The 26,308-nt window shown below is 38.8% G+C and overlaps 1 protein-coding gene across 5 annotated transcripts in view; it reads left to right on the top strand.

Annotated features, from left to right (window-relative positions):
- The window catches only part of EML4 (EMAP like 4), a 246,570-nt gene that overhangs the window by 107,205 nt on the left and 113,057 nt on the right, over positions 1–26,308 (top strand). For all 5 annotated transcript variants that reach the window (XM_089529197.1, XM_089529196.1, XM_089529195.1 and 2 more), the window contains exon 2: positions 18,500–18,682. In XM_089529197.1, coding sequence (XP_089385323.1) covers positions 18,500–18,682 — 183 coding nt within the window. The remainder of the gene's footprint in view (positions 1–18,499; positions 18,683–26,308) is intronic.

Raw genomic sequence — 26,308 nt, 5'->3', positions numbered from 1 at the left:
TTACAGAGTCAAAATACAAGTACAGCTGAGTTCTACATTCAGTCCCATTTTACAATCACATCCAAAGATAAGTGAGCATTTATACATTTCACTTGCCCAGATCAGAATGAATGCACAGATGTATGAATGGCTGTTAGAGCTTTAAGACTGAAGAGAAAATGACTTCTGCAGAAAGATATAAAAAGTTAAAATAGAAACTGCTTCATGCACTGAAGAAAGTTATCTTTCCACACTTACTTTTATTGGTAGGAAAAACGCTGGTTTATTACACATTCCATAAGTAATGTTCAGTACAAAATTTGCTGGAAAACCCAATGTATTAAGAACAGGATAGCTTAGAATTTAACGCTATGGTGCTGAAAATCAGTGGAAGGAGGTGCAAGTGAGGGCAAGCACAAGTTGGAAATTGTTGAAGCACAAATCTGGTGTTTAAGAATGATTCTTCATGCAGCAAATGTCTTACTTTGGATTATGCAAATGCATGGTAGCATGGGAGTTACCAGGATGAAGTGAATTCTGAATTCTGAATTATTTCTCTTGGGAATGCTATATTTGGGTCTAGTTCCAATTCCAGTAGTTCCAGTTCCAGTAGTATTGCATTTTTAAAAATTTGATCACAACTTTTAAAAGAACCTATTCATTGTTTAAAAACACTGGCCTCATAAACAGCTGAGTAGTATTTGGGAAATTGTTAGTTAAAAGTGGATGTAGCACTCCCAACAGTACATACTGTGTGGCACTGTAAGATCCCTTGTAAATATCCATGCTTACAAATAAGCAGAGGAACTGCTTCCAATTTGTCTTCACTAGTGAGTGAAGCATATTTAACTAGTTTTCCCCTTATTTTTATTATCTCACCTTTCTGTTTTGTTCCTGCTGTCCTTTATATAACCTGAGTGATTGGTCCAGTTTGAATTCACAAATAAAATTTCTGGGATTAAATTGAATAAAACTAGATGTTAGCCATAAAGCAGGGACAAATATTATGAAGCATTATTTAAAGTTGAACAAATCAAGAACTTTTTCTAGTACATTTGCAAGACCTTTTAAAAATATGAAATATTGGAAGGGAATTAAGTTCTTAAAACAGTCAATTCTTTGTCTTTTTAAGAGTATGGAAGCCTAGGCAGATGTAAAATGTCTAAGTCTGTTCCCAGGGTTTAATTTTACATGTTCATGATTCATTCTCATTGAAGTCGGTGAATGACTGCTCATGGCTATTTGGATCACTTTAAAAAGAGTACTTACTGCAAATTGGTCTTCTGAACTAATTTTGAGGTTTTCTTCCTGATCAGTTGAAGCAAATGTTCATATAATTTCTTGAACTTTTTTTTTTTTTTTTTTTGCAGTTTATGAAAAACAAATTATTTGGTATAGCTTCCTTAGTGTAGTGAAGCCACCAATCTGTTAAAAGAAATATGGACCATATCTTTTAAAAACTCAAATAAATAATTAGCAAGACACTGAAAGATCATCTCTGGATCAGTGTTGTACACAATCCATAGTTGTATGATGGCACTGTATAGTGAAGTAAGATCAAAGAGCTTTGCAACACAATCTGTACTTTTGATTGTACTCAGAATTTTGCAATTGCCACAGTAATGACACAAAAGTGAGAAAAACTAATTTGATACATTCCATCTCTGTAGACATAATTATCAACAAGTAATTATATCGGACAAACTTTTCCAAATAGTAGCAATGACTACGTGCCAGCAGAGTGTCAAAACCATCACAAAGGTATAAAGATAGTGGGAAGAGCAATCTTTCCACAGCTAAGGTGGATGATAAGTGAACACTTGCTTTTTAAAAAGTGGCTAATGTTTGAATATTGTGAGCTACAGTGAATTTGTTAAGGGATAGCTGTATTTGAATTAATACAACCTAGTGATGCCACTAGGTTGAACTAGAAAATGAGTTTTATAATATTTAACCATTTTTATGGCATAGGTTTCATTTTTCTTACTGTATGATAGGAAGGGGGAAAAGTGGGCAAATTCTCTACCAAGATTATGAAGATTTTTCTGCTGCATGATAATTGTGTGACTGTTGTCCTTACCTTTCTGGTTGCAATTAAAATAATAACTGATACTTAAAGTGGTTTCTCGGAAACCACACATAGAAACCGCACTGTTGAAGGAGTAGGAAGAAATTTTGTAGGAAGTAATTAGTTACATTTATAGTTTCAAGACCTGCAAGGGAATTGGTACCGTTACACTTGCATTTTTAAAAAATAACGCTTTATCTTCCATAAAGATATAGAAAATATAACCAAAAATGGTATTTTAAAATATAACAAAACAGTCTTCAATCATTTATTTTATTTTTAAGTTAAAAAAACCTGAACATTGCAGGTTGCTGTCCTGTAATACAAAGCACATTTTCTTCCTGTCCACCTTGTCACCTGAGTTCCCACAATTCAATGTGAGGCATAGTAGAAGGCAGCACATGAAGCATACACAATCTTCCTTCACAGTTGAGTAAGGCTCATAACTATAACTAGAAAGCAACTAAAACATTGCCATTACACTGCAAGTGGAGAGACGGTATCCTGCGTTAAACTACAACCATAACCAAATACGGACTTGTATTTGTTATATGAAAAAATAAATTAGCTTCAGGCAACCAGTAGCTTCTTACTAGTTACTTCCAGATTGGTCTGCAAGCAGGGCTAGTGCCTAAAAGGCCTGGGAAGTACTGTTCTCCCGCCAAAATAGTGTCTAGCTCTAAAAGCTGCCTGGATGGGAAATGTGTTTAAACAGTTTTGGGGAACTGTATATAACACTGCCTGAGCTCCTTCAATCTGATACTGAAAATCAAAATAATTCAAAATGTTTCCTGTTCTGATTTGATATTAATTTAAAAATTGATGATGAAGTTGAGATTGTACAGCTTGGAGTTCAAGGTACAGTCTTTAATTCTTAAAATGTTTAAGACAAACATTTCTAGTATCAGTTATGTTGTGACAGGATGGTTGCAACCCATAGCAAATTGGTAATGTCATTGAGTATTCTAGATAATGCTGCATGTTGTATCTTGCATAGACCCTGAAGGAAGAAGGGCCCATTTTACATAATAAGCCTGAACCTTCCTAACAGGTTAGTCCTGATGATTTGGTGAAGTGGTATATTCCCCACCCCCATCCCATAAACTGTCCTATTGCTTTCATAAAGCTCGCTTGTATGTATTTTAATTTTTATGCATTCTTCAAAATATTTTGCTGTGGTTTACCTTAGAAACAACACTACAAAATTCATTGCAAAGTGCATTGCAAAAGAACAATGAAATCAATAAATTGCAATTAAAGTGGCATAAAACAGCACATATTGAGATTTGAAATAAGTAAATCTTCAGCTGGCATCAAAAAGGCATCAGATAAACTGCTAGCAAACTTCTGCTCAGAGAGCTTTCCATCACCAGGATTCCAAAACCTGGATAGGTTACTTTTCCAAACAGTGATTCTCAGACCAAAAAAACCCAACCAGTTTCCTGTCAACCTCACAGATAATGTATTTACTTCAGCAAAGGGAAAACAGCTTGCTCTTTTTATCTTGAGAGGTAGTTTAAAGGCACATGCAAATATAGAATTTTGATTTCTTAGTTTTGTTCATTCTAAATGAGATGTTGCAAAAAGGAAATATAGTAGCTTCTCTAGGCTTCCTTGGATTAGGTCCCAAATTTTACATTCAATATACCTCCAGAATGTTGTCCGCTTCTGATCAGAGTCTCTCTTTTCAGGTAACTGATACCGCACAGCATGTCTTGCCTTTTCCAGCTGTGCCCAGAATAACCTAGACTATGTCAGCACTGCCAGTGAAACCGAACAAGTGATTGTTTGAGAAGCATTAAAGTAGAAAATAAACAAAATTATGTCACATATTCAAGGTTCTTCAGTGTGTGTAGTCCAGAATTTGTAAAAGTTACTTTTTTGGACCCACAATCCCAGAATTCCCCCTGCTAATATGATCATAAGTCCCTGCCTCACTACAGCATTTTTTTTAAAAAAAAATAATTCACTAAAATTCTCAGCTCTGATGTGACCTTTGCTATCCTATCCTGGTTTCTAAGCTCAATATGTGCTATTTAAAAACCTGGGCAAAACAGATTTGATAATAAGGGAAGCAATTTTGTGAAAGTACTTAGTACTTGAATAAGCTAAACATAAAGAGATTCTCACATTATTCTTTATACAAAAGGCAACCTCTGGATAAACTTTTTCTTTCTTTCTTCGAAGCCCATATTGCATGATACCTCTTTTTAGATCAGACAAGCAGAGTCAGTTAACATTTTATAGCAGCAGTCTTAATTGCACTGTGAGGTATGTTCTTAATCATGCACTGCTCACATGGCTCCATAATAAATAATTATCAAAAGTGAGAAGGCAGATCGGAGTATGGCAATGAGTAAAAAGCAAGTCTTTTCTTCTAGGACTATATCTTAGGTGCTATACAGACTACCCAAAAGGGCGGTCTGCTGGCACTGGTGTTTGCTGCGCGAAGGAGCCACAACGGACAAACCGCGCGGCTCCTCCGTGCAGCAAATAGAAACCGCAAAAAGCGGCTTCTTTTTGTGGCACCATTATGACGCCACAAAGCGCCACTGGCACACTTGCGGCGTCATAATGGCGCCGAGACTTGCGGACGCTAAGTGTCCACTACGTCAAAATGGTGGCACCCATGTAGAATGGACGCCGCCATTTTGTACATGCTCAGCACGAACTAGGGTTAGGGGGCATCCGGAAAGGACGCCCCTTCCTAATCCTAGTACGTGCCAAGCACGTACTTTTTGTCGGTGTGGAACCCGCCTTAGTAAATACTTTATCTTCTTCTAACATGATATCACACCATCACTCTTTTTTCCTCCTGTATGGATTTTTAGCATCTTTTGCCTGATGAAGAAGCCAATGAAGCTTTGAAAGCTTTCATTATATGTTTTGAGCTGCCCAATAAAGGTATCGTTTTTCTGTGGACATTGTATTTTGCTTTATTACGATACTATAGTGGTAATAATAGCAGACTGTTCAAGGGAACTACACCCTTCAGAATTGTGCTGTATTTTATTTATTGTTTATAACAGGAATACTTTTAAACTAGTTTTAATTATTTGGATAATATAATGATACATTTAACTTTTGTATATACAGTTGCCCCTCCTTTCTTGCGGACTTGAGGTCCACGGTCTTGAATATTCATGAAGGGGCGACCTCTGTTATTTTCAATGGGGTGCGCCCCCATGTGCCCCATTCAAGCCTATGGGGCTTGAATATAGGTGAGTCTCCATTTTTGCAGAGTGTGTGTGTGTTCCAGAATGGATCCCTTGTTAAACTGGAGGGCCAACTGTATATACTTGTATGTGGTATATTTCTAATTATTGGACTGAACAGACAGGCCAAAATAAAGCTGCTTCAGGTCACTTTGGAGGTATGCTGTTTAAATGATGCATGCATCTTAAGGTGCCAAAAGCCACACCAAAGTCACACTCCAGTTCTAAAGACTGGAGTGCAGATTTGGTGCAGCTTCTGGCTTCTTAAGATGCATGTGTCATTTAAACAGCATACCTTCAAAGTGACCCAAAACATCTTTATTTTGGCCTGTCTGTTCGGACCATAGAGTTAGGGACTGTACAGTCCCTAATCCTAGTACGTATGGATGGTCTAATAATGGTGGCTCCCTGTGTACACAGATGCCGCCATTATTACATAAGCGCCACACGGCATCTGCACATTGCCGCGTGGCTCTTATGTAATGAGCGCACCAGTGGCACACTTGTTACACCGCCCCTGCAGCCTTAAAAGAACTCACTTTTCTTGGGTTCTTTTTCCTCTGCAGGGAAGCCATGCGGTTTGGTGGCTGCAGCTTCCCTCCAGAGGAAAAACACGCATCGGCAGGCTACTGTTTTTCGGCGGTTTGTACTGCACCTATGTGTTCTTTTACCTGTTGTAAGCTCTCTTGAGTCCCAGACTGAGAAGAAGGTGAAATAGCAGTACATAGCCTTTCTTCATCATCACCAACACCAACACCACCATTACCACCATAGTAAATATCCAGAAGTTAACCATATAGGCTTGTTATCACAAAAACTAACAAATTTATTATGTTCCAAAATGTTTCTGTTACCAATAAGTCTTGTGAGTCTTTTATCAAGTGAAGAAAAAGCCAAGCCTAGACTCCCTGTGCATAATTAGCATCCCAAAATTGTACAATACTACCCATCTTTCCACTTTGGTACCTTGATGGTAAACAGAAATCTCCATGGTTCTGTGTGTATGTGTAATAGCTGTGTGGGTGAATGAGGCCTTGTGACTTCAATTTCTTGGCCAGGGATCCAAAGGAAGTGAAAAGCATATAGAAACACTGATGATAGTCATAGGCACCCACACTAAAATCAGGTTTCAAGTTGTAGATCATAACAACCACATTTTCTATATTTGCTAAAGGGGACTGTCCTCCTCTTTCCTGGCTGACCCCTCTTGGCATCCTGGCAACTCTCATCTCATTGTTCTGACTTATTGCCATCATTCAGATACTGTTCCAGTCTCCAAATTACCTTATAAAAATGACCTGATTTGATCATGATAAACACAGATCAGTTACAGAGAGACAGGTGTGAAGCCTAGTATTTTTTCTCTCAATCGCAGAGTGCTTTTGCAGTCACAAAATTGGCCAGTAAACCAGGGAGCTGGAGTACAGGCCTGAAACAATGATATCTGATGATCAATTTTTCATTTCACTTTTACCCATATATAGAACAACTTTGCATCTAAGCATTTGCCTGGTAGCCATCGGCAGCCAGAATTCAGTGCGAGTCAGTGAGAAAGTGTGTGAAGGGACAGTGTCCTATTATACAGAGTATAAATCAAACCAATTTGAAGAGAAGAAGGAAATTTTGTTTCCACTTCCACCACAGAACCATAGTTTTCTGTTTCTCCTTTGCTAGCCCTCATCAGATTAGTAATCTGTGGCAGTTTCCCCTCAAGATTAGGGTGTTCATTTAGAACATTAGTTGCTATAAGGTGTCAGTGGAGCCTGTGTACAGCTATTTATTATTATTATTATTAACCTTTATTTATAAAGCGCTGTAAATTTACACAGCGCTGTACATACAATCTTTTTAATTAGACGGTTCCCTGCCCTCAGGCTTACAATCTAAAAAGACATGACATAAAAGAAGAAGGGAAAGGTAGTGGGGCTAGTAGGCTAATACATATAAAGTACATAGCAATACAGGAAATGGTTTGATAAAACAGGCATCGAAAGAACATAAAATAGCAAGCGACAATTATGCAATGCCTGGGAACGCTTCTCTGAACAGGATGGTCTTCAACTCTGTTTTGAAGCTGGTTAAAGAAGTGATGGCTCTTGCTTGTGGGGGAAGAAGGTTCCAGCAGTGAGGGGCAGCAAGTGAAAAGGGGCGAATCCGAGATGGGGCAGAGGAAATCCTGGGCTGGGACAGCAGACCTTGACTACCAGAATGGAGGGCCCTGGTGGGAAGGTGAGGAGAAAGAAGGTCTGATAAGTAAGGAAGAGCCAGCCCATGGAGGGCTTTAAACGTTGACAGCAAGAGCTTGTACTGGAAAGGGAGGGGGAGCCAGTGAAGGGATGCCAACACAGGAGAGATGTGGTCAGAGCGGTGGGTGGAAGTGATAATGCGTGCAGCTGAATGCTAGACAGAGATTAAAGGACGGAGGTGAGAAAGAGGAAGCCCAGCCAGGAGGACATTACAGTAATCAAGTTGTGAGACCACTAGGGAATGGACCAGGATCTTGGCAGTAGAGGCGGAGAGATATGGTCAGATTTTAGCAATATTGTACAAAAAGAATCTACAAGCCTTGGCTGTGGTCTGGATCTGAGGGATACACGACAAAGAAGAATCAAAGATGAAACCAAGACTGCGGGCTTGCTGGACTGGTTGAATAGAAATGTTGTCCACAGAGACAGAAAAGGAATGTTGAAGGGTGGACTTAGGAGGAAAGACAAGAAGCTCCGTCTTGGACATGTTGAGCTTCAAACGCCGATGGCACATCCACTGCAAGACAGCTGTGAGGCAAGACGAAACTTGCTGTTCAAGCCTTGGAGAAAGATCAGGGGTAGAAAGATACAACTGGGTGTCATCGGCATACAGATGGTAGGAAAAACCAAAAGAGCTAATGAGTTTTCCTAAGGACAGTGTGTAGAGAGAAAACAGAAGGGGACCCAGAACAGGGCACTGGGGAACTCCAACAGATAAGGGAACAGGAGAATAAGTCTGACCACCTGCAACTACTGCAAAAGATCTGCCAGACAAATAAGATCGAAACCAGTTGAGAACAGAGTCTGAGAACCCAAAGTCAGAAAGTATATTAACTAGCAGAGAGTGATCAACAGTGTCAAAGGCTGCAGACAGATCAAGAAGGATGACAACAGAGTAAAGGCCATTTGTCTTGGCCAGTAAAAGATCGTTTGAGATCTTGGTGATCTTGTGATCTTGGTGATCTTGGCTAGGGATCCTGGAGCTGTTTTTAAGATGTGGAGCCTCAGCTTTGGCAGGCAGGTTATTAATTTTCCCTGTTTGCAGGTACTTTCAGAGGAAGTGCAAATTATTTTTCGCATACATTAGCATTCAAGCATCCATAGATGAAAAATCCTACAAGCACTATGTGTATATAGAAGTGCAACTTTTATTATTCTTGGGAGATCTCAGTGATGATCACTATCTTTATATTTCTTAGTGCCTGTTCATTTAGTACATATCTGAATGCTAATTCTTGAGAAAATTCAACTACCGTATGTAGGAGTTTTGGTGGTCCAGTGTTGCCAGATCATTTCAATGAGAGCTCCTAGCCTAATCTTAAAAGAAGTTGATACCCCTGCCCCATCCCCCATTTCAATATCCATGCATAAAGGTTTAGAAAGACCTTGGAAGAGTTACCTTTTGGGGGCTATAACTAACAGAATCTCCCAGATTGCATTGCTGTGAGAGTTGTGGCCAAAAAGAAGAAGAAGAAAGGAATTTATTCCAAATTTCCAAATTTAGGTACACATCACTGAAAACAAATGGGGTTGACTTTTTCCCAAGTCTTGTTTCTAAAAATATTTTGGCAAGGTATACAACTGATTCTGTAGATGAATGCCTGCAGACCTGACAGCACATGGATATATTTTGAACTTGAACATGTGTTTCGGTTAACAAAAGTGAAACTAACCCTTGAAGTTTGTTGCGGTAGAGAAGGCATGCAATTATGTTGTCCTGGGAGAGGAAGATTTTAACAAGTGCGACTATTAGTCTTAATGTAACCATAGCTCTTGAAATTATTCTCCATTATTCAGTTAGCTTCCACCTGAGATCAGTTAGTCCACGTAAACAAAGCCTTGTAAAACATTGTGCATTTCAAAACAAAAACAATGTGCAAAACATCATTTATAAATAGCACATTCATGCAAATTACTCTGTGCAAGGAACGTCTCTGAACATACCAAGTGTATTCTGTGGGACTAAATTAGAACTCTGCATCAAATAATGAGAGCAGACATTTTGGACATACAGCTGGGCTTATGCTGTATGTGAACCTAGTAAATGGGTCTGGATCTAACTTTCCCTGGCAAAAAGACTGTGCAAATGGTCCCCTGCCGCCCCCCCCCCCCCCCCAGGACACAGAACAGAGGTATCGAAAGAAATCTGGTGCCATGAGGAACACAGAAGTAAAAGATTAAAAGCTATTTTTAATGCACAGCATGCTTGAACATGAATTTTAAGAGTTGCTTGTTTTGTCACATTGTAGTAGTGGCGTAGCCAGATATGCAAGGTTGGGTCTTAAATTTAGCAATATTTTTATCCCATGTCTCATCTGAGAAGCTCAAATTTGCATGTATGGTTCCCGTCTCTATTTGTTAGTCTCACAACAACCCTGAGAGATGGGTTAGGCTAAGAGGTAATCACAGGCTCATGGTCACCCAATAGACTTCATAGCTGAATGAGAATTTGAACCTACATCTTCCAGCACAGAGAGTACACACACCCTGATAATTATACCACACTGAACTTAGGTGTGATACAGACTGACCCTTTGGGCAGCCCACAGCGGCAGCCCAAAGGCCCCAATCCGGTGCTTTTCGGGACCAGGGAGAAGCAGGAAAATGCCACTTCTCCCTGGTCCCAAAAAGCTGTGTCCTTGGGGCTTCATGCCTTAGGATACCTCGGGAGCTGCAGCCAGGGGAGAAAGGGGCCGCTCAGCCCCTTTCCCCCTGGCAGCATTCCCGCAGCAATCTAGTTGCTGTGGAAACAAGGCTCCCTCCAGGAAGGAACTCCGTTTTGGAGCTCCTTCCGGTGCCGCTGTTAGGCTGTTTGGATGCGGCATGGCCATGACATCATAATGGTGGCGCCCGTGTATACAGGGCGCTGTCATTATGCCACTGCAGCTACGTACGTGTTAGGATTGTGGGGCATCTATAAAGGATTCCCCGAGACGACCCTAGCAATGCATCCAGGCTGGCACAAAGCACCGGTCTGGATAGAGCCTTACTAAGGCAATACTGCACTAGGGATCTTGAGTGTTAATTTCTACTTAAATATTAATTTTGAAAAAAGAAAACCACATCCAACTTTTTAGGTGGATCTCAATTACCATACAAGATTTATGAATGAATAAACCATAAGTAAATTATTCTACACCTTTTTGTATTTTACTTGAAGCTGCCAGTTCCTGGTTTTGTTTTATGAATATACATTTTCCCAAGAATTCTGAAGAATTCATCTTAGAGGGTAATGAGATGTAACTCAGTGTCAAGAACCATTTTTATCCCAGGAATAAAAAAAGTTGATTAGTTTTTGTTTTATTTTTTGTTTTGTTCTGTTTTGTGCTTCTTTGATTTGTTATTTTCCCTACATTCTTTCATTTGTTTCCACACCATATCAAATATTTTTGATAGCACTGTCACATTTATCTCCTCCCTTCCCTTCAAAAGACTCAATTGTCATATAGGGTTCACATTAAATTCTTATAGCACTATTGCTACACTTTAACTGCATAGTTCCACCGCAGTAAATACTGAAAGTCATCCTTAGCTGAGCCATTAGATCACTCTGGCTGAGAATACTAAATATCCTCTCCTAAACTGTCAATCCCAGGATTCCATAGGATGACACCATGGCAACTGAAGTGGGATAATAGCACCATGATTGTGTAGTAAGAATTGGTCCTCAGTCTACTCTACAGCATTTTAGGATCTGTGTAGGATAAGCATGAAGAGAACCAGCATGGGGTATTGGTTTGAGAGTTGGACTAAGACTTTGGGAGACCAGGGTTCAAATCCCCACTCAGCCATGGAAATCCACTGGGTGATCTTGGGCAAGTCACACTCTCTCTTAGCTTTAGAGGAAGGCAAAAGCAAACTCCTTCTGAACAAATTGTGCCAAGAAAAAACCCATGTTAGGTTTGTCATAAGTTGGAAATGTCTCGAAGCTACAGAACTACAACTGGATGATCTTGTAAGTACTTAAAATATTTTCCCCTCTCTTGATGTAATGTGGGTGAGCTCAACTGCATGAGAAACTCTCCACAAAGGTATCAACATCTGTGATCTGGGATTAGTTAATTCAGGCTGATGCTTACCCTTATAGAATATTTCTTTCAGGGATGATTCAGTTCCTTTTATCTGTCCCTGCACAAAATGCCACCACTCCACTTAAGAAACTAACTTTTCTATTGTGCATCTCTCACGTTTTGAAGGTCCTATTTGAATACTGTAAAAATCACGTGTGCTTTGCACAACTGAATGTGCCTTCTTTTTGGGAAACAAGTTTCTGTCAGTAAATCAGTCTGAAATTGTCTCATTCATATTTCAGTGAGCTGGGATAAGTAATGCTTGCAAACTAACATCGGTGACTGGATATAATAAACAGAGTTTATAGACGAACAGTGTGGTTGGTTCTGTCTTCAATTAGCCTATATAATGATTTTAATATCTCCTCCCACACCCCCAGTTTTGTTTTTGAAACAATGTTCCAGAATTGTTTGGGAACTGAGGCAGTCAAACAACACAGCTCTCCTTCTGGACAATGATGCACTAGAGCCCACACCAAAAACAATGAAAAATGTATTCATTGTTTGAATAAGCAAATAATAATTTAATAACTGTGTAAGTGTGGTGTAGTGGTTTGAGTGTTGAACTACAACTCTGGAGGCAAGGGTTCAATTCAGCTCAGCCATCTTGGACAAGTCACATACTCTCAGCCTCAGGGGAAGCAATGACAAAGCTTCTCTGAACAAATCTTGCCAAGAAAACCCCATGGTAGAGTTGCCATAAGTTGGAAATGACTTGAAGACAAACAACAACAACAGCAACAACAAAAGCATTTTCCATACTTTTTGAAGCAACCCCTTTTTTCTGTATTTGGAACACACATTGTTTATAGCAGTACATCCATTGTTCTCTCTGTGTGTTCACATGTAAAATGTTTCTTTGTGTAGTAACTTGACTGAAACAGGTACTGGGCACAATTATTTAATATGCATCTAGCTACTCTTTGTCCTGGTGGTGCAGTGGTTAAATGCCAGTACTGAAGCCACTTACTCACAAACCACAAGGTTGTGAGTTCAATCCCAGCTGGGTCTGAGTGTCAACTCAGCCTAGCACTTTCCAGGGTCACTAAAATGGGTACCCAGCTTGATGGGGACAATTAGCTTACAGTTGTAAACCACTTAGAGACTGCTCAATGCAGTATGAAGCAGTATACCAATGAAGCTTCTATTGCTATTTGCTATCAAAGCTGATTTGTCATGCAATTTACACCACTTACTGCCATTTCCATATCTGTTTTGTATATGTTCTGCTCAACCTGCTTAGAATCTTCTTTCAGACCTTGATGCTAAATACATAGATATGTGTCATGTGATTTTGGGGGGAAACTATCCCCCATGTGCATTCTTTGAATACACCAAATATCCAAATGAGGCTTTTGTCTTCCAGACAGCTTTAAGAATTTAAGAATTGCCTTATTGAATCAAAATATGGTTGATTGAGGCGGGATACAAACCGCCGTATAGTACGTCTTCTATACGTACTAGGGTTAGGAAGGGGCGGTGCTTCCGCACCCCCCAACCCTAGTACGTATAGAATACGTACAACATGGCGGCACCCCTTCCACATGGGGGCCGCCATGTTTACGTACTGGACGCATAGCGTCCAGATGTGTCGCGGCGCCTATGACGTCGCGAATGCACCAGCGGCACCTCGCGACGTCATAAAGGCGCCGCAAAAAGAAGCTCCGAAATGGAGCTTCTTTTTTGCTCTGCGCGGGAGACGCGCGGTTTGGCTGCTGCGGCTCCCTCGCGGAGCAAATGGCGCCGGCGGGAGACCGCCGCAAAGCGGCGGTCTATATCCTGCCCGAGTCTGGTTTCCAGTCATCACTCAGAAAGATGCTTCTAGAAATTTGCAAACAGAGCAAGAGTCTGGCCCTTGGCAACCACTGATTAGAGCAAATTGTCTTTGAACATTGATGGTGAACAAAGCTACATTAGTCTGGTGAAGCTAGTGTTATCTGCTTGACTAGGGGCAGCATGGTGGGCTTTCAGGCATCAGAGTTCTTTTGAATTAAAGGTCAGGAGAAGAACTTAGAACTCACCATGTTCAGGACATGTGTACTACGGCGGGATACAAACCGGTTAGTCTGCGGGGGAGCCGGAGCCTCCACACGGCGCGGCTCCCGTGCAGACTGAAAAAGAAGCTCCAAAATGGAGCTTCTTCTTGAGTCGCGTTTGCGACGTAGCGAGGCGCCAGGGGCGCACTCGCTACGTCACAACGCCCGCGACGCGTACGGACGCTCAGCGTCCGATACGTCAAGATGACGGCGCCCATGTAGAAGGGGCGCCGCCATCTTGTACGTATTGAATACGTACTAGGGTTAGGGGTGTGTGGAAGCACCGCCCCTTCCTAACCCTAGTACGTATCCTATACGTACTAAATGGCGGTATGTATCCCGCCTACATTACTCTCCATGGATTAGACATTTAAGGTAGGAGTGTGAACTGTGTGGCCCTCCACATTTTGTTAAACTGCAGCTCCTAGCATCCCTGCACTATTGGCTAGGCTGGCTAGGGCTGCTGGGACTTGCATTTCTTTTTTTTTTCTTTTTTTCTTTTAAAAATGCTTTATTAATTACTTTAAATTTACAGAATAAAAGTCATACAGTGTTACAAAACATGTGTATGTATACATTAACTCCTCTGTTCCAATTCTTGTCCTATTTCTTCCTTTGGGCTGGATTCAATTCCTTCTTTGATGGCTACAAGATTTAACAAGCACTTACATCAACACTTTCCTAAACAATATCCTTACTCATAATTTCCTCAATACCAATATTGCTATTGTCTAATCTAGTTCCTTCTTATCATTCCTTTATCATATATCCCCTATATTCTTATAACCAAACGATTCTATTCACCATTTAACCTTTAGACCCATTAGCATTATCTATTACTCCTTATGACACATATTTTAACCAAGGATCCCAATTCCTATAGAAATCATCTAATGACCCCTTTCTGAGCATTGTTGTTAATTTTTCCATCTCATAGAAATTCATCATTTTTAATTTCCACTCGTCGGTCGAAGGTATTTCTTCCATCTTCCACTTCTTTGCAATAGAGGATCTTGCTGCTACAATCATGTAAAATAAAAGTCTTTCTTTTGATACATCGTCCTTGAATTCCTCGGTAATGTTCAGATGATACATTAACGGGTCGGGTTTTGCTTTCACTGGTAGTATTTTCTTTATTTCTTTATGTACTTCCTTCAAAAAACTCTTTATTTTGGGGCAACTTCACCAACAGTGGAGGTACGTTCCTACTTCCTTTTTGCATTCCCAACATGTACTGTCTTTATTAAACATTTTAGATACTTTAAAGGGGGTTAGATACCATCTGTACATTGATTTATAGATGTTTTCTTTGATTTCGGTACTTGGAGTTAATTTCAGCTTTCCTTTCCATATTCTTTCCCACTGTTCTAAATGAATTGGTTCCTTTAAATCTTTGGACCATTTTATCATGAAATCTTTAACAACTTCAGTTTCCAATTCGAAGTCCCTGATTAAATTATAAAAATTTGCTATTTGTTTTTTCGCGTTTTTAATAATTCTTTCTAATTGTTTTTCTATTTCACCTATTCCTCCCATTTTTTTATCTATCAAAAATCTTTCTTTAAACTGCCTGTATGTAAACCAATCACATTTATAACCTTCCGAACTCAATTCATTTTGTGTTTTCATTACTCTCTGCCCATCCTTCATTTTTGTTAACTGGTCATACGTTACCCAGATATTATCTTTCATTACTATTCTATTAATAGTACTGGGACTTGCATTTCAACAAAATCTGGAGGATTACATGATTTAAAGAATTCCTTAAATTTCACTTAACTTGAAAGCAGTCTAATTGTGATTATTAATTGTGATTATTGGCAGTAAACTACCCTGTAAGGGAAGATTTGCCCCTTCTTTTCTCATGTCTTCATACTGGCTTGTAAGTTATACAGTTGGCCCTTCTTATACACTGATTTTTTATACGCAGATTCAAGAATCCACCGTTTGAAAATGTTCAAAAAAAAAAGTATAAATTTCAAATATCAAACCATGATTTTCCATTTTTTATAAGGGACACCATTTGTCCCTTATAAACCCCAGCGTATAACAAGGGTCCACTGTAATAACCTTATCCAGGTATATTATGCCATATCCAAAGTTGAGGGCTCAGTAATGTACCCAAGGTTTATATCTGAAGTTGCTGTGCAAGCAAATACAATTTCAATATATTGTTAGCCCACTCAACCTGTAGATATCTAGGGTCTGCAGTTCCCAGCATCCCTAGCCACTATGATGAGCAGCACCTCAGGTTAAAGATGTTTACCTTAGAGTGAAATCTGCCTGGGCAACAGATGTTACCTTAAACTATTTTTAAAATGTTTCACCATTTGAAAAGAAAACCCAATCATTATAGATTTTCCTTTCACTTACAAAGGCATGTATCTCTCATCAACAGTACAGCTGTTCAAAACCCCAAGAGGGTGGGGTCAGCGCATGAAATATGAAATGTTAAACAGTTAAAAAATGTCCGCAACAGTCTGATATTTGCATGTGTATGCAAGCTATTTAAGCCCCCTTTAAAAATATTTGAAAGCTACAAATGTGCATCTGGATCTCTTGTTGAAATGGAATCGGAGCTGGAAGGACAAATTCCCTAGACCATCCCTAGACATAACAGGTGCTTATTCATTCTCTTACTAATAACCTTTAGGGATTCCGTAACTTCTTGACCGGTCTGACTGCTCAACTGTCAAGCTTTTCCATTATCGGTTTTGGCTCTTTATATGTGTGGGATGACCCCAACTGGCCACTGTATTTCAACAGAGCTGGATGTGTACCAAAGAAACGGTTCCTGTTATCTGCTACATCTTGTGCATTATGCTTCTGACAGTGCACCCAAAATAGCACTTTCCATGCAATAGTATCATGTTTCTGTCACGCAGTGATAGCACTTATCATATCCAGATATGTATCCACTGAACAACATTATTGCCTGTTTATCTCTCTGGTGGTTTTCCTTTGTTCAGTATTGGGTGAGGGGGAACTTTAATATTAACTTGGGGGTGTGGACCAAGTCAGAGAGAGAGAGAGATTGTGATCAAAGCAGTGTGTGCCACAGGCCAGAATCAATGCGTGAGATGTCTAAACCAATCTCCCCACAGTATCTTTGTTTTAAATGTACGTAGCGTAACTTGATAGTGACTTTTTTTTAAAAAAAAAGTAAAACATATAACCAGCAATAAGAAATATGACTTGCAAGCTGTTATGAGTAATAAGTCACTATACATGCCAGAAAGGGTGTGCTGATTTGAGTTCATTGGAAGAAAGGCAGGAGATTATGTGATTATAATATGTCCGTTTTATGTACTCTCAGTTCCTCTGGCGGATATTTATCCCAGGCTTATCCAGATAATTTTTAAATTGTGAATTTTAAATGATGAATTTTAAATGGTGTTTGCTTTAATATGTGTATATCTTGCCCTTTTAAATTATATGTATGCTCTTTTAAATAGATGTGTATTTTAATTGTTGTGTTTTAACTGATGTGACGTGTCTGTTAATTGTTTTTGTTCCTTGCCTCGATCCATGGGGATAGGCAGATAAGAAATAATAATAATAATAATGATTATTATTATTATTATTATTTACCATTTAATCATAGGCTTGAGGTACGCATGGATTGTTGTTTCATAACTCCTCTGGCTTGTATTTTATTTTGTAATGGTAGTTTAATATATTCTGGTCAATCATGCTTTATTTTGTATCAGTATTTTAGTTTTGTGATGACTTAGGTCCAAACAAATAAAAGTGAGAAATTATTATTAATGGGAATACCTTTGACTCCAACTTCAGCTCTTCTATTTTTCTACTGACTGACTGACTTCTTCATAAATGGCAAATGTATATTAAATAGAAATAACTATAGTTACTGCTACTGTAGTGAAATGATAACACAAAGGATTTCATCACCACCATGTGAATCACTTAGATTGACAGAACATAAAATACATTTATTTGATTAAGTATAAAAGATAAGTATAAATTATATATTTACCATATATTGTTATTTTTTATTTTGAAGGTGGAGTCAGTGTTGGTACATTCCTACTGATTTTGACTTCAACCAAATTTGCTTCCGACTCCAGCTTTACAACTCTCACCCCAACATCATAGCCCTGGCCAATATGAGTTTCAAATAGCTCCATTTTTATGTATTTTTTGTTTATTTCCCTTAGTCTTTATTGTTTTCCTCCTTATTTTGATATGTGGATTAGTTATTCCTATTGTGGATTATATTGTTAGTCACATTTATAGAAGGTATTAGTGGAATATAATTTCTTTTAAATAGAAGGTAAGGGTGATCTCCCATGACTAGTCCCAACTTCTTGCCAACTTAGCAATTCGAAAGCATGCAAATGCAAGTAGATAAATAGGTACCACTTCAGAAGGAAGGTAACAAGCGTTCGGTGCAGTCATGCTGGCTACATAACCACTAGGTTCGTCTTCAGACCACACTGGCTCTTTGGCTTAGTAACAACTAGACATTCATGTCAGGGGACTACATTTACCTTTTTATAGATGTAACACAGAAGTAAATTCCATTTCTTTTGTATACAGATTGAGTCTCCCTTAACTGGAATTCTAAATTTCAAAATACGCCAAATCCAAAACTTTTTTCATGGGCAGCTGAGATAGTGACACCTTTGTTTTCTGATGGTTCAGTATACACAGATTTTATTTCATCCACAGAATTATTAAAAATATTGTCTAAAATTAACTTCAGTCTATCTGTATAAGGTATATATAAAAAATAAACGAATGTTGAGTTTAGACTTGAGTTACATCTCCAAAATGTCTGGTCCCAAGCATTTCAAATAAGGGATACTTAGCTTCCAGTAGCTTCATAATACTATACATTCCTTTCTCTTATCATTTTCAACAGATGATAGCATTTCTGCAGCAAGCACATCTGATGTCCAAGACCGCCTTTCGGCTCTTGAACTAAGAGTGCAGCAGCAAGAAGATGAAATCACAGTGCTGAAAGCAGCTTTGGCTGATGTATTGAGGCGACTTGCCATCTCAGAGGATCATGTTGCATCTGTGAGGAAAACGGCACCAAATAAAGGTAAGACATGATTTGTGCAGGATTTTTAGTTCACCTTTGTGAAGATTATATTTTGATTATTTTTTAAAAAGATAATAGAGCTGTTTCAGCATACATAGTGACTACAGAGTTACATAGGAAAGATAGATGTCTCCCCCAAGGAGCTTACAGTCTAAATGCATGACCTAGAATACAGCCCAGAGTCTCCTGTAATGTACTTTGCTTCTCTGATAGCTAACCAACAGGTTTTTGGTGGACAGAATGCAGTAAAAGTTCTCTCAAGGGACAAAGTTTGATAATGACTTCAAAGAGTTCCTCTGGGAGCTAGCTTATGAGCTTTTCTCTGTGTGTGGATGTTGGTTTAAAAAATAGGAATATAGGAAATGTAACTGTTCAGATTGCTTGTCCATCTAGCCTTGACATATCTACTCTGACTGGAATACTTTAGGGAACATTGGATATTCAAAAGGTCTAAACCATGCTTCTTGCAAGGCCAACAATCTTTTCTGTATATTACTTAATATTTGTTTATTACTTTTTCTCTACTCTAAAACATGATGTGGGTGGCTTAAAATGTATTTGAACCCAACAACAGACACATGAATATAGCCAATAAAGATAAAAATAACACCCAGTCAGACTATTGTAGTGAATCACCACAAAAGTTGTTAGAGATGCTGCATAAATTGTGCCACTTGCATCATGTGCTGCTCATATGACTGTGTCACCTTCCAGTACATATGGAAAGTAGTTTGTCTCCAAATGTCACTCTCTGCACATTTGACAGTGGAAGTTTTACATGCCATATCCATTTTCTGTGATATATTTGTGTCTTGTATGAACAGTTTGCCGTTCCTGACTAAGTGACACTCTAAACTTGTGGATTTTCTTTGCAGATATACTTGTGAATAAACTCTTTCTTGTTGCAGCTGTATTTTAGCTTAACTGAATTAGCATGATGGCTAGCAGTAGTAACAGGAAAGGAAATAACACTTACTAGAGTTCCAGTAAAGAGAGCTTTTTCAGAACAAACATTTTCTAGGAAAGACGGTACTTTGAAAAGTAAGACTGTGGGTGTATGAAGAAAGGGTTTCAATCAACCTAGTTTATTTATTTAGAGTTTTCAGATATACTTAGAAGTCAAGGGACTAAATCTTATCACTTGTCTTAACTAGAGTAGACTCATTGAATCAGTACCTGTCGTAAGTCAACATTTACATAAAGCCAGCTGATTCAGTGGGTCTATGCTTCTAGAATATATTGATTTCATTTAGGCTAATATCTTCGAAAAGGTGAGAATCAAATACAGTATGAACATTGAAAATGAGATATCATTCATTGTGTTTGTGATTTTAATAAATTATCCTGTGAGATAACTAAGATTTTCTTGCTTCATGACCACCTTTAATCTTTTGCTGTGTTAGCAAGATATCCAAAAATTACTTTACCCTGCAAAGATGCTTTAAAAATAAGTAGTTACAATGATGGTTACTGCTGCAATTACAGTTTTAAAGGAATTGTTATTTGTTTTCTTGTTATTTGGATGTAACAACAATAGCTACTTTTCAGTTCCTTTTTTTTAAAAAAAAGTCTGCATGGTACTAGCTGTTACCATGTTTGTTCAAAACATGCTTAAAGCCATGAGACGACACATCTCATTTAACTATGAGGTTTAACTGTGACACCCAGATCGATCACTCCTTACTATCTTCGTCCAAGGAAGCTGCCTTGGTTTTAAACTGGTAACTGTCCTCAGTAATAGAGTGGATGAGGGCAACAAATTGAAACTTAATACAGACAAGATGGAGGTGCTCCTGGTCAGCTGAAAGGCAGAGCAAGTAATAGGGATACAGCTGTATCTGTTTTAACTTTTGCAAAAGGGGGGGTGGGAGGCCAGAAAGAAATCAACATAATTATAATAACAACAGAGAGGGTTTTGCAGTTATACTTCTCAGTTTCTTCTCAGATTACCAGCAGCTCTCCAGGGTCTCGGTAGTTATTCCTGATTATGTTTAATCAAAACTTCATTATGCCCCTGTTATTCCAGACATTAATTCATTAAAATAATTAACATGAATAATTAAAACTAATTTACTGTTTGAGATTTGTTACATCTAGTAAGACTTGTAGAATGCAAAGTCAGTGTATGCACACACAGCCACACTTATGTTTGCGCTACACTTGCTATGTAAACTGTGCTACATATTTAGAAGTCCATTGTACTTTGTATTAGAGTCTCTATTATTTAATTCTTAGTTATCCCAAGGAAATAAATGCAGATGATTTCATATTATATTCACTTGGCTGATCAGACCCTAAGGGGAAAAAAACCAGAAGAGGCCATTGCACTTCCTTGGTAGGAATGGCATGTGCCCAAAGATAATTGAGTGATATGCCATTGTCTAATAGGAAGAGGTACACCACATGCTATACATGTAGAAGGTCACAAATCCAATCTCTGACATCTCCAGTTAAAAGGATCAGATAGCACATGGGTAGCACATCTTAGCCTGAGACCCTGGAGAGCTGCTGGTAATCTGAGAAGATGTTACTGTCCTAGATGAACAAAGAGTCTGGCTCAATTTAAGGCAGCTTCATTTTTTAAATGGGAAATGCATTGCTGCCTGCTTACCTGGCCTTGCACCTTAGTCAACAGGAGTTACTAGCTTGTAAACACTTGTTTAATATGTGTCTGCCTTATGCATACCAAAATAATTACTTGTGGCATATTAACAACCTGAAAGAAAACAAATGAACCAATTTTCTTCCTTAAAAAAAACTTGCTATGCCTGGTCACCCAGAGGAGATTTTATTTGGTACATACAAATGTAAAGAAGCAATAGACTACACTTTTGAAAACCCTTGAAGGGTATGTGGTCTAGGACTACAGACAGAACTCTGTCTGGACAATTACATTAAATATGCATATAAGGTCAAAAACTGTGGGGATCTAGAGATGTAAGCTTCTTTCAAAGCAACATATATAACAGAATTGCAGTACAATTGTAAAAATAAATAGAAACAGAAATACCAGCAATTGCAACTCATTCCAAAAGCCCAAAATAAAACTGAGTGAAAACAAGTCAGTCTGCAGAATTATTTTGAATATCTATCAAGGCCTCTTGCTGACTATGATGGAAGCTCATTCTATAGGTGTGGAACAACTACAGAGAAGGCCCTTGGCACAAGTGAGAAAGGCTTTTGAGGGTAACCTCAGAGTCCAGATAGACTTGGTATGTGTGAAGGCAACTACTTGAGGCCCAAACATGGAAAAGTTTAAAGCAGGGATGAATAAAATGTAGACTCCTAGATATTATCACACTAAAACTCCCATCGGCCCTAGCCACTACCGCCAATGGTGAAGAATGTTGGGAGGTGCAATCCAACAATCTTTTCAGGACTGTGCTCTGCCCACTGTTTAAAAAGTTAAAAGCAGCACTTTAAATAGGGCTTAGAAATGCACTGGCACCAACTGAACTTTCCAAGCCATTTTGAAATACAGCCTAATGTAGAACAGGAAAAGAGATAGATCGATTTTCCAGGACAGCCAGCATTCATTGTGCCAAGTCAGCAGTGTGGTCTGAGCAATTCTTTTGATTTGTATTGTTTATGAAAAATACCGTCTTGGGCAAGATATACTTATATGTGAGATGCAAAAATAAGAAATAATTTCCTTACTTAAACCAAAACTGACTTTGTTATCTTGAAATTCCTCATTCCTTTGAACTTCACTATCTCAAATACAGTAACCAGTTATGGCAGGGGTAGCCAATGTGGAAACCTAGGGAGCTACACTAGCCCCCCCTCCCCCCCCCCCCGAAGATCTTGGAGGGAGGCTCAAAGGGACATGCGGGCATTCTCACCATATTTTCAGGCTTGCCTGGGCCCCTAGGAGGAGTTTTGAGGCAAAACATTTTTATTTGACCCCTGGGGACAACAAAAATGGCCCAGGGGACGGCTTGTGGCTGTAGGCTGCCTTTTGGCCACACCTGCCTTATGGGAACCAGAATACTTACCCAGATTTTCTGTTGGGTTCTTCTTGGTGGGTGCAGATAACAGAAAATAAACTCTGTTGTTCCATTTAGGAACACTTCACAAGAGTACTGGCAGTAGGTTAATATTGTTGGTCTGTCTATGGAGGTATCATCGCTGAAGATGAATGGAGGGAAATAACATTCTGCTTACTGGGACTGTTTGTCAGAGCTAATAACAGAAGTTCTAAGGGGAATATAAAACACTTTTGAAAAAAGTTTAAAAAAAGGATGCAGATTAAAAGTGAAGTGACTCAGTGTAATGTCTCAGAAACAAATGCATGCAGTCTGAGTGCAAATGTGCTCAACTGAACCTAGTGAAGTGTACCTCAGAATAATCATCCATAGAATTGTGATGTTCTGCCAAAATGGACGCAATGTTAATATTTCTGAAGATTATCACACAATGTCTTGGATCGTTGGGGAAGCGTGCATGTATAAACGCCTGGTGTGCTTCCCCAGCATCATGGAATCGTCAGCTCCCCCTAGCATCATGGAATCGTTCAGGGAGAGTGACTTTCCTCTTGACGCAAAGTTTCAGTTAAGAAAGTTTCCATTAAGCTTCTGTCACTCCAAACTATGCTTTGAATCTATAATTCTAAATGATTGAAATCTGGCTTCTCAGAGCTCAGAATATTGCAAGGTATATGTGAATTATATTAGTTTACATCATGGCTGCTGTTTGGTTGACAAAATTAATGTTTAATTCAACCATTCCTATTGTTACTATAAACGGATTATTAGTGAACACATTCAAATATCTCTAGTGATTAAGGAGTTAATCTCTTGTGAGTACCATTAAAAACAAGTGTGTGGCTATTCAAAAAGTACTTTGCATATTGTTTAATGTAGGCTGAACAGAAATGAAAATAATGAGTTGGCTGGAAGTTATAATGCCACTTGAAAATGTGTTTGAGGAAGTAAGATGATCCTGTAAGAGGATTCGTGATGTGTGTAAAGTAAGATTGCCTTTATAAAAGCAAGGTTGTTGTTTTAAGGGCCATTAGCTGCATTCTAATGCCTTTTATTATTGGCAGCTGCTTCACAGAAATTCTTATTCCAAAGTACAAAAGTGTAATAAATGTTTGGGCTTTTAATTACAGCAGCACCAGACTATTTCAGGGTCTGAAGAATCTGGTGGTGGATGTTAAGCAATGCTGCAAACATTTTGGGGTTGGGGTTGGGGAGCTATCTCTTAGTTATTGTAGGCCAGGATGGAAGTTGATATGCTCAAAGACAAATTCAATTTTTTGTTGGTTGTTTTTAATTGGAGCATTATTTGCCTCAATATCAGGGCTGCAAAACAAAAGTGGTTGTATTCAGTTCTATTACCATTCTTAGTCTGACTATGTCTAGTACTATTACAAGAAACTAGAAATCGTGCCAAGTCATGGTTTGCATGAACTGTAACATAAAACAGAAACTATGATTGATGCTTCCAAACAGACAAACCACAGTTTTAGTACTGGTTGTCAAATTTCAATTTCCCATCCAGCTGTTCTGCCTGTGGAGACAGCTACACCATAGAGACAGGACTGTATCTATAGTTTATCATTTCAGATGCTGTGCCAACTTTTTAAGTTTCCTTGGCCGTGGTTTGGCATGGTGTCTGAATGATCCAAAAGACAGAAAATGGTTTAGTTTGCAGACAGTCAAAAACCCAACTATGCTATTTGGCTGATTAGAAGAAATATAATTCCTACAGCCAGCAACACTCATCATAACCCTTTGGAATAGCAGAATTCCAATACAGAGCCGACATTCTCTTTCTATTAGATCCATCTGCTGTTTTGATGAGATTTCTGAAAATGTTATAAGCCTCCCTAAAAGAAGAATTTGACATCAGCAACATCATAGCCACAAAACTGAATTTGGAAGAAAGTTCCTTTCCAGCGAACAAATTAAATGTCTTTGTGAACCATGTGTCATAATAAGTAGAAACCAGAATTACTTGAAGAAACATTCATATGCTCAAATTGGTGTTAAAAACTGTTAAAAGATTTTCAGAGGGAAACAAATTGAATGAAAGAATATCATTTCACTTACTAATGTGAATTTGTATGTACTGTATGTAAACACAATTAACTGTAGTGCTGTCATTAAGAAAGGGAATACATTTTTTATAATATGCTGTTTATATGCTGTTACTAGTACACCCAGTTTACATTTAGGTTTAAGAAGACATTTAAAAATAGAAAGTAGAAATCTTTGATAAAACAGTATTAGAGAGGGAAATGTTTCCAACAGAAAGCTTTCTGGAAAATCACTGAAAGAGAAACAAGCTCATACTCTGAGGTCAAATTGTGGAATCTTGGTGGCCTGTTCAAGTCACTACTATGGCTGACTATATTGGCTAGACGTGCTGTTTACCTTACCAGCTAAGCATTATGGGAACATAGGACCCTTTCATTGTAAGCTAACTTTGAACCCATTCACACTACAAAATTATAGTGTTATTATTCAACTTCAACTGCTATAGTTCTGACGTGTGAAATCCTGGGATTGGCATTTTAGCTTTCTAATGCTTCACCAAACTATAAACCTCAGTATTTCATAGGATGCATCCCTAGAAGTTAAAGTGGAATAATAATTATCTAGTGTATAAGGGCCTTCTTCAACTCAGGTTGAGCCGATATAGATTCTGGGGCAGGTAAATACAGTGCCTATTCGGCATTGCCTTATGTAAATTGTCAATGAACCAGCTGGAACCATTTGCCTAGGTGGTTTTCTTAGAATTATAGAATCACAGAACCATGGAGTTGGAAGAGACCACAAGGGCCATCCAGTCCAATCCCCTGCCATGCAGGAACTCACAATCAAATCACCCACCAACAGGTGACCATCCAGCCTATGTTTAACGGCCTCAAAAGAAGGAGATTCCACCACACTCTGAGGAAGTGTGTTCCACTGTCTAACAGCTCTTACCGTCAGGAAGTTCCTCCTAATGTTGAGGTGGAACCTCTTTTCCTAGAGCTTGCATCCATTGTTTTGGGTCCTGTTCTCTGGAGGAGCAGAAAACAAGCTTGCTCCATCCTCAATTTGACGTCCCTTCAAATATTTAAACAAGGGTATCATATCACCTCTTAACCTTCTCTTCTCCAAGCTAAACATACCCATCACCCTATGTTTCTCCTTGTAGGGTGTGGGTTCCAAACCCTTCATCATTTGGGTCACCCTTCTCTGGACACACTCCAGCTTGTCAACATCCCCTTTCAATGGTGGGGTCCAGAACTGGACACAGTATTTTAGGTGAGGCCTGACCAAAGCAGAATACAGTGGCATTATTACTTCCCTTGATCTAGACAATATACTTTTATTGATGCAGCCTAAAATCGCATTGGCCTTTTTAGCTGTCGCATCATACTGTTGAGTGATGTTCAACTTGTCATCTACTAGGACTCCTAGATCCCTTCCATACATAGTCTTGTTCATCCAGGTGACTCTCATCCTATAACTATGCATTTTATTGAATAGTAATGGGCCCAGGACAGAACCCTGTGGCACCCCACTAGTCACTTCTCTGCAGAATGAAGAGGAGCCATTGGTGAGCACCCTTTGGGTTTAGCCGGTCCATTTAATAGTTGCATTGTCTAACCCATATTTTACTAGCTTGTTT

Source organism: Sceloporus occidentalis, unplaced genomic scaffold (genome assembly GCF_023333645.1).
Source record: "Sceloporus occidentalis isolate IW3139 unplaced genomic scaffold, rSceOcc1.0.p SCAF_6, whole genome shotgun sequence".
Classification (NCBI taxonomy): domain Eukaryota; kingdom Metazoa; phylum Chordata; class Lepidosauria; order Squamata; family Phrynosomatidae; genus Sceloporus; species Sceloporus occidentalis.
The sequence above is the reverse complement of the archived record's forward strand: the minus strand, read 5'-3'. Positions and strand labels throughout refer to the sequence as shown.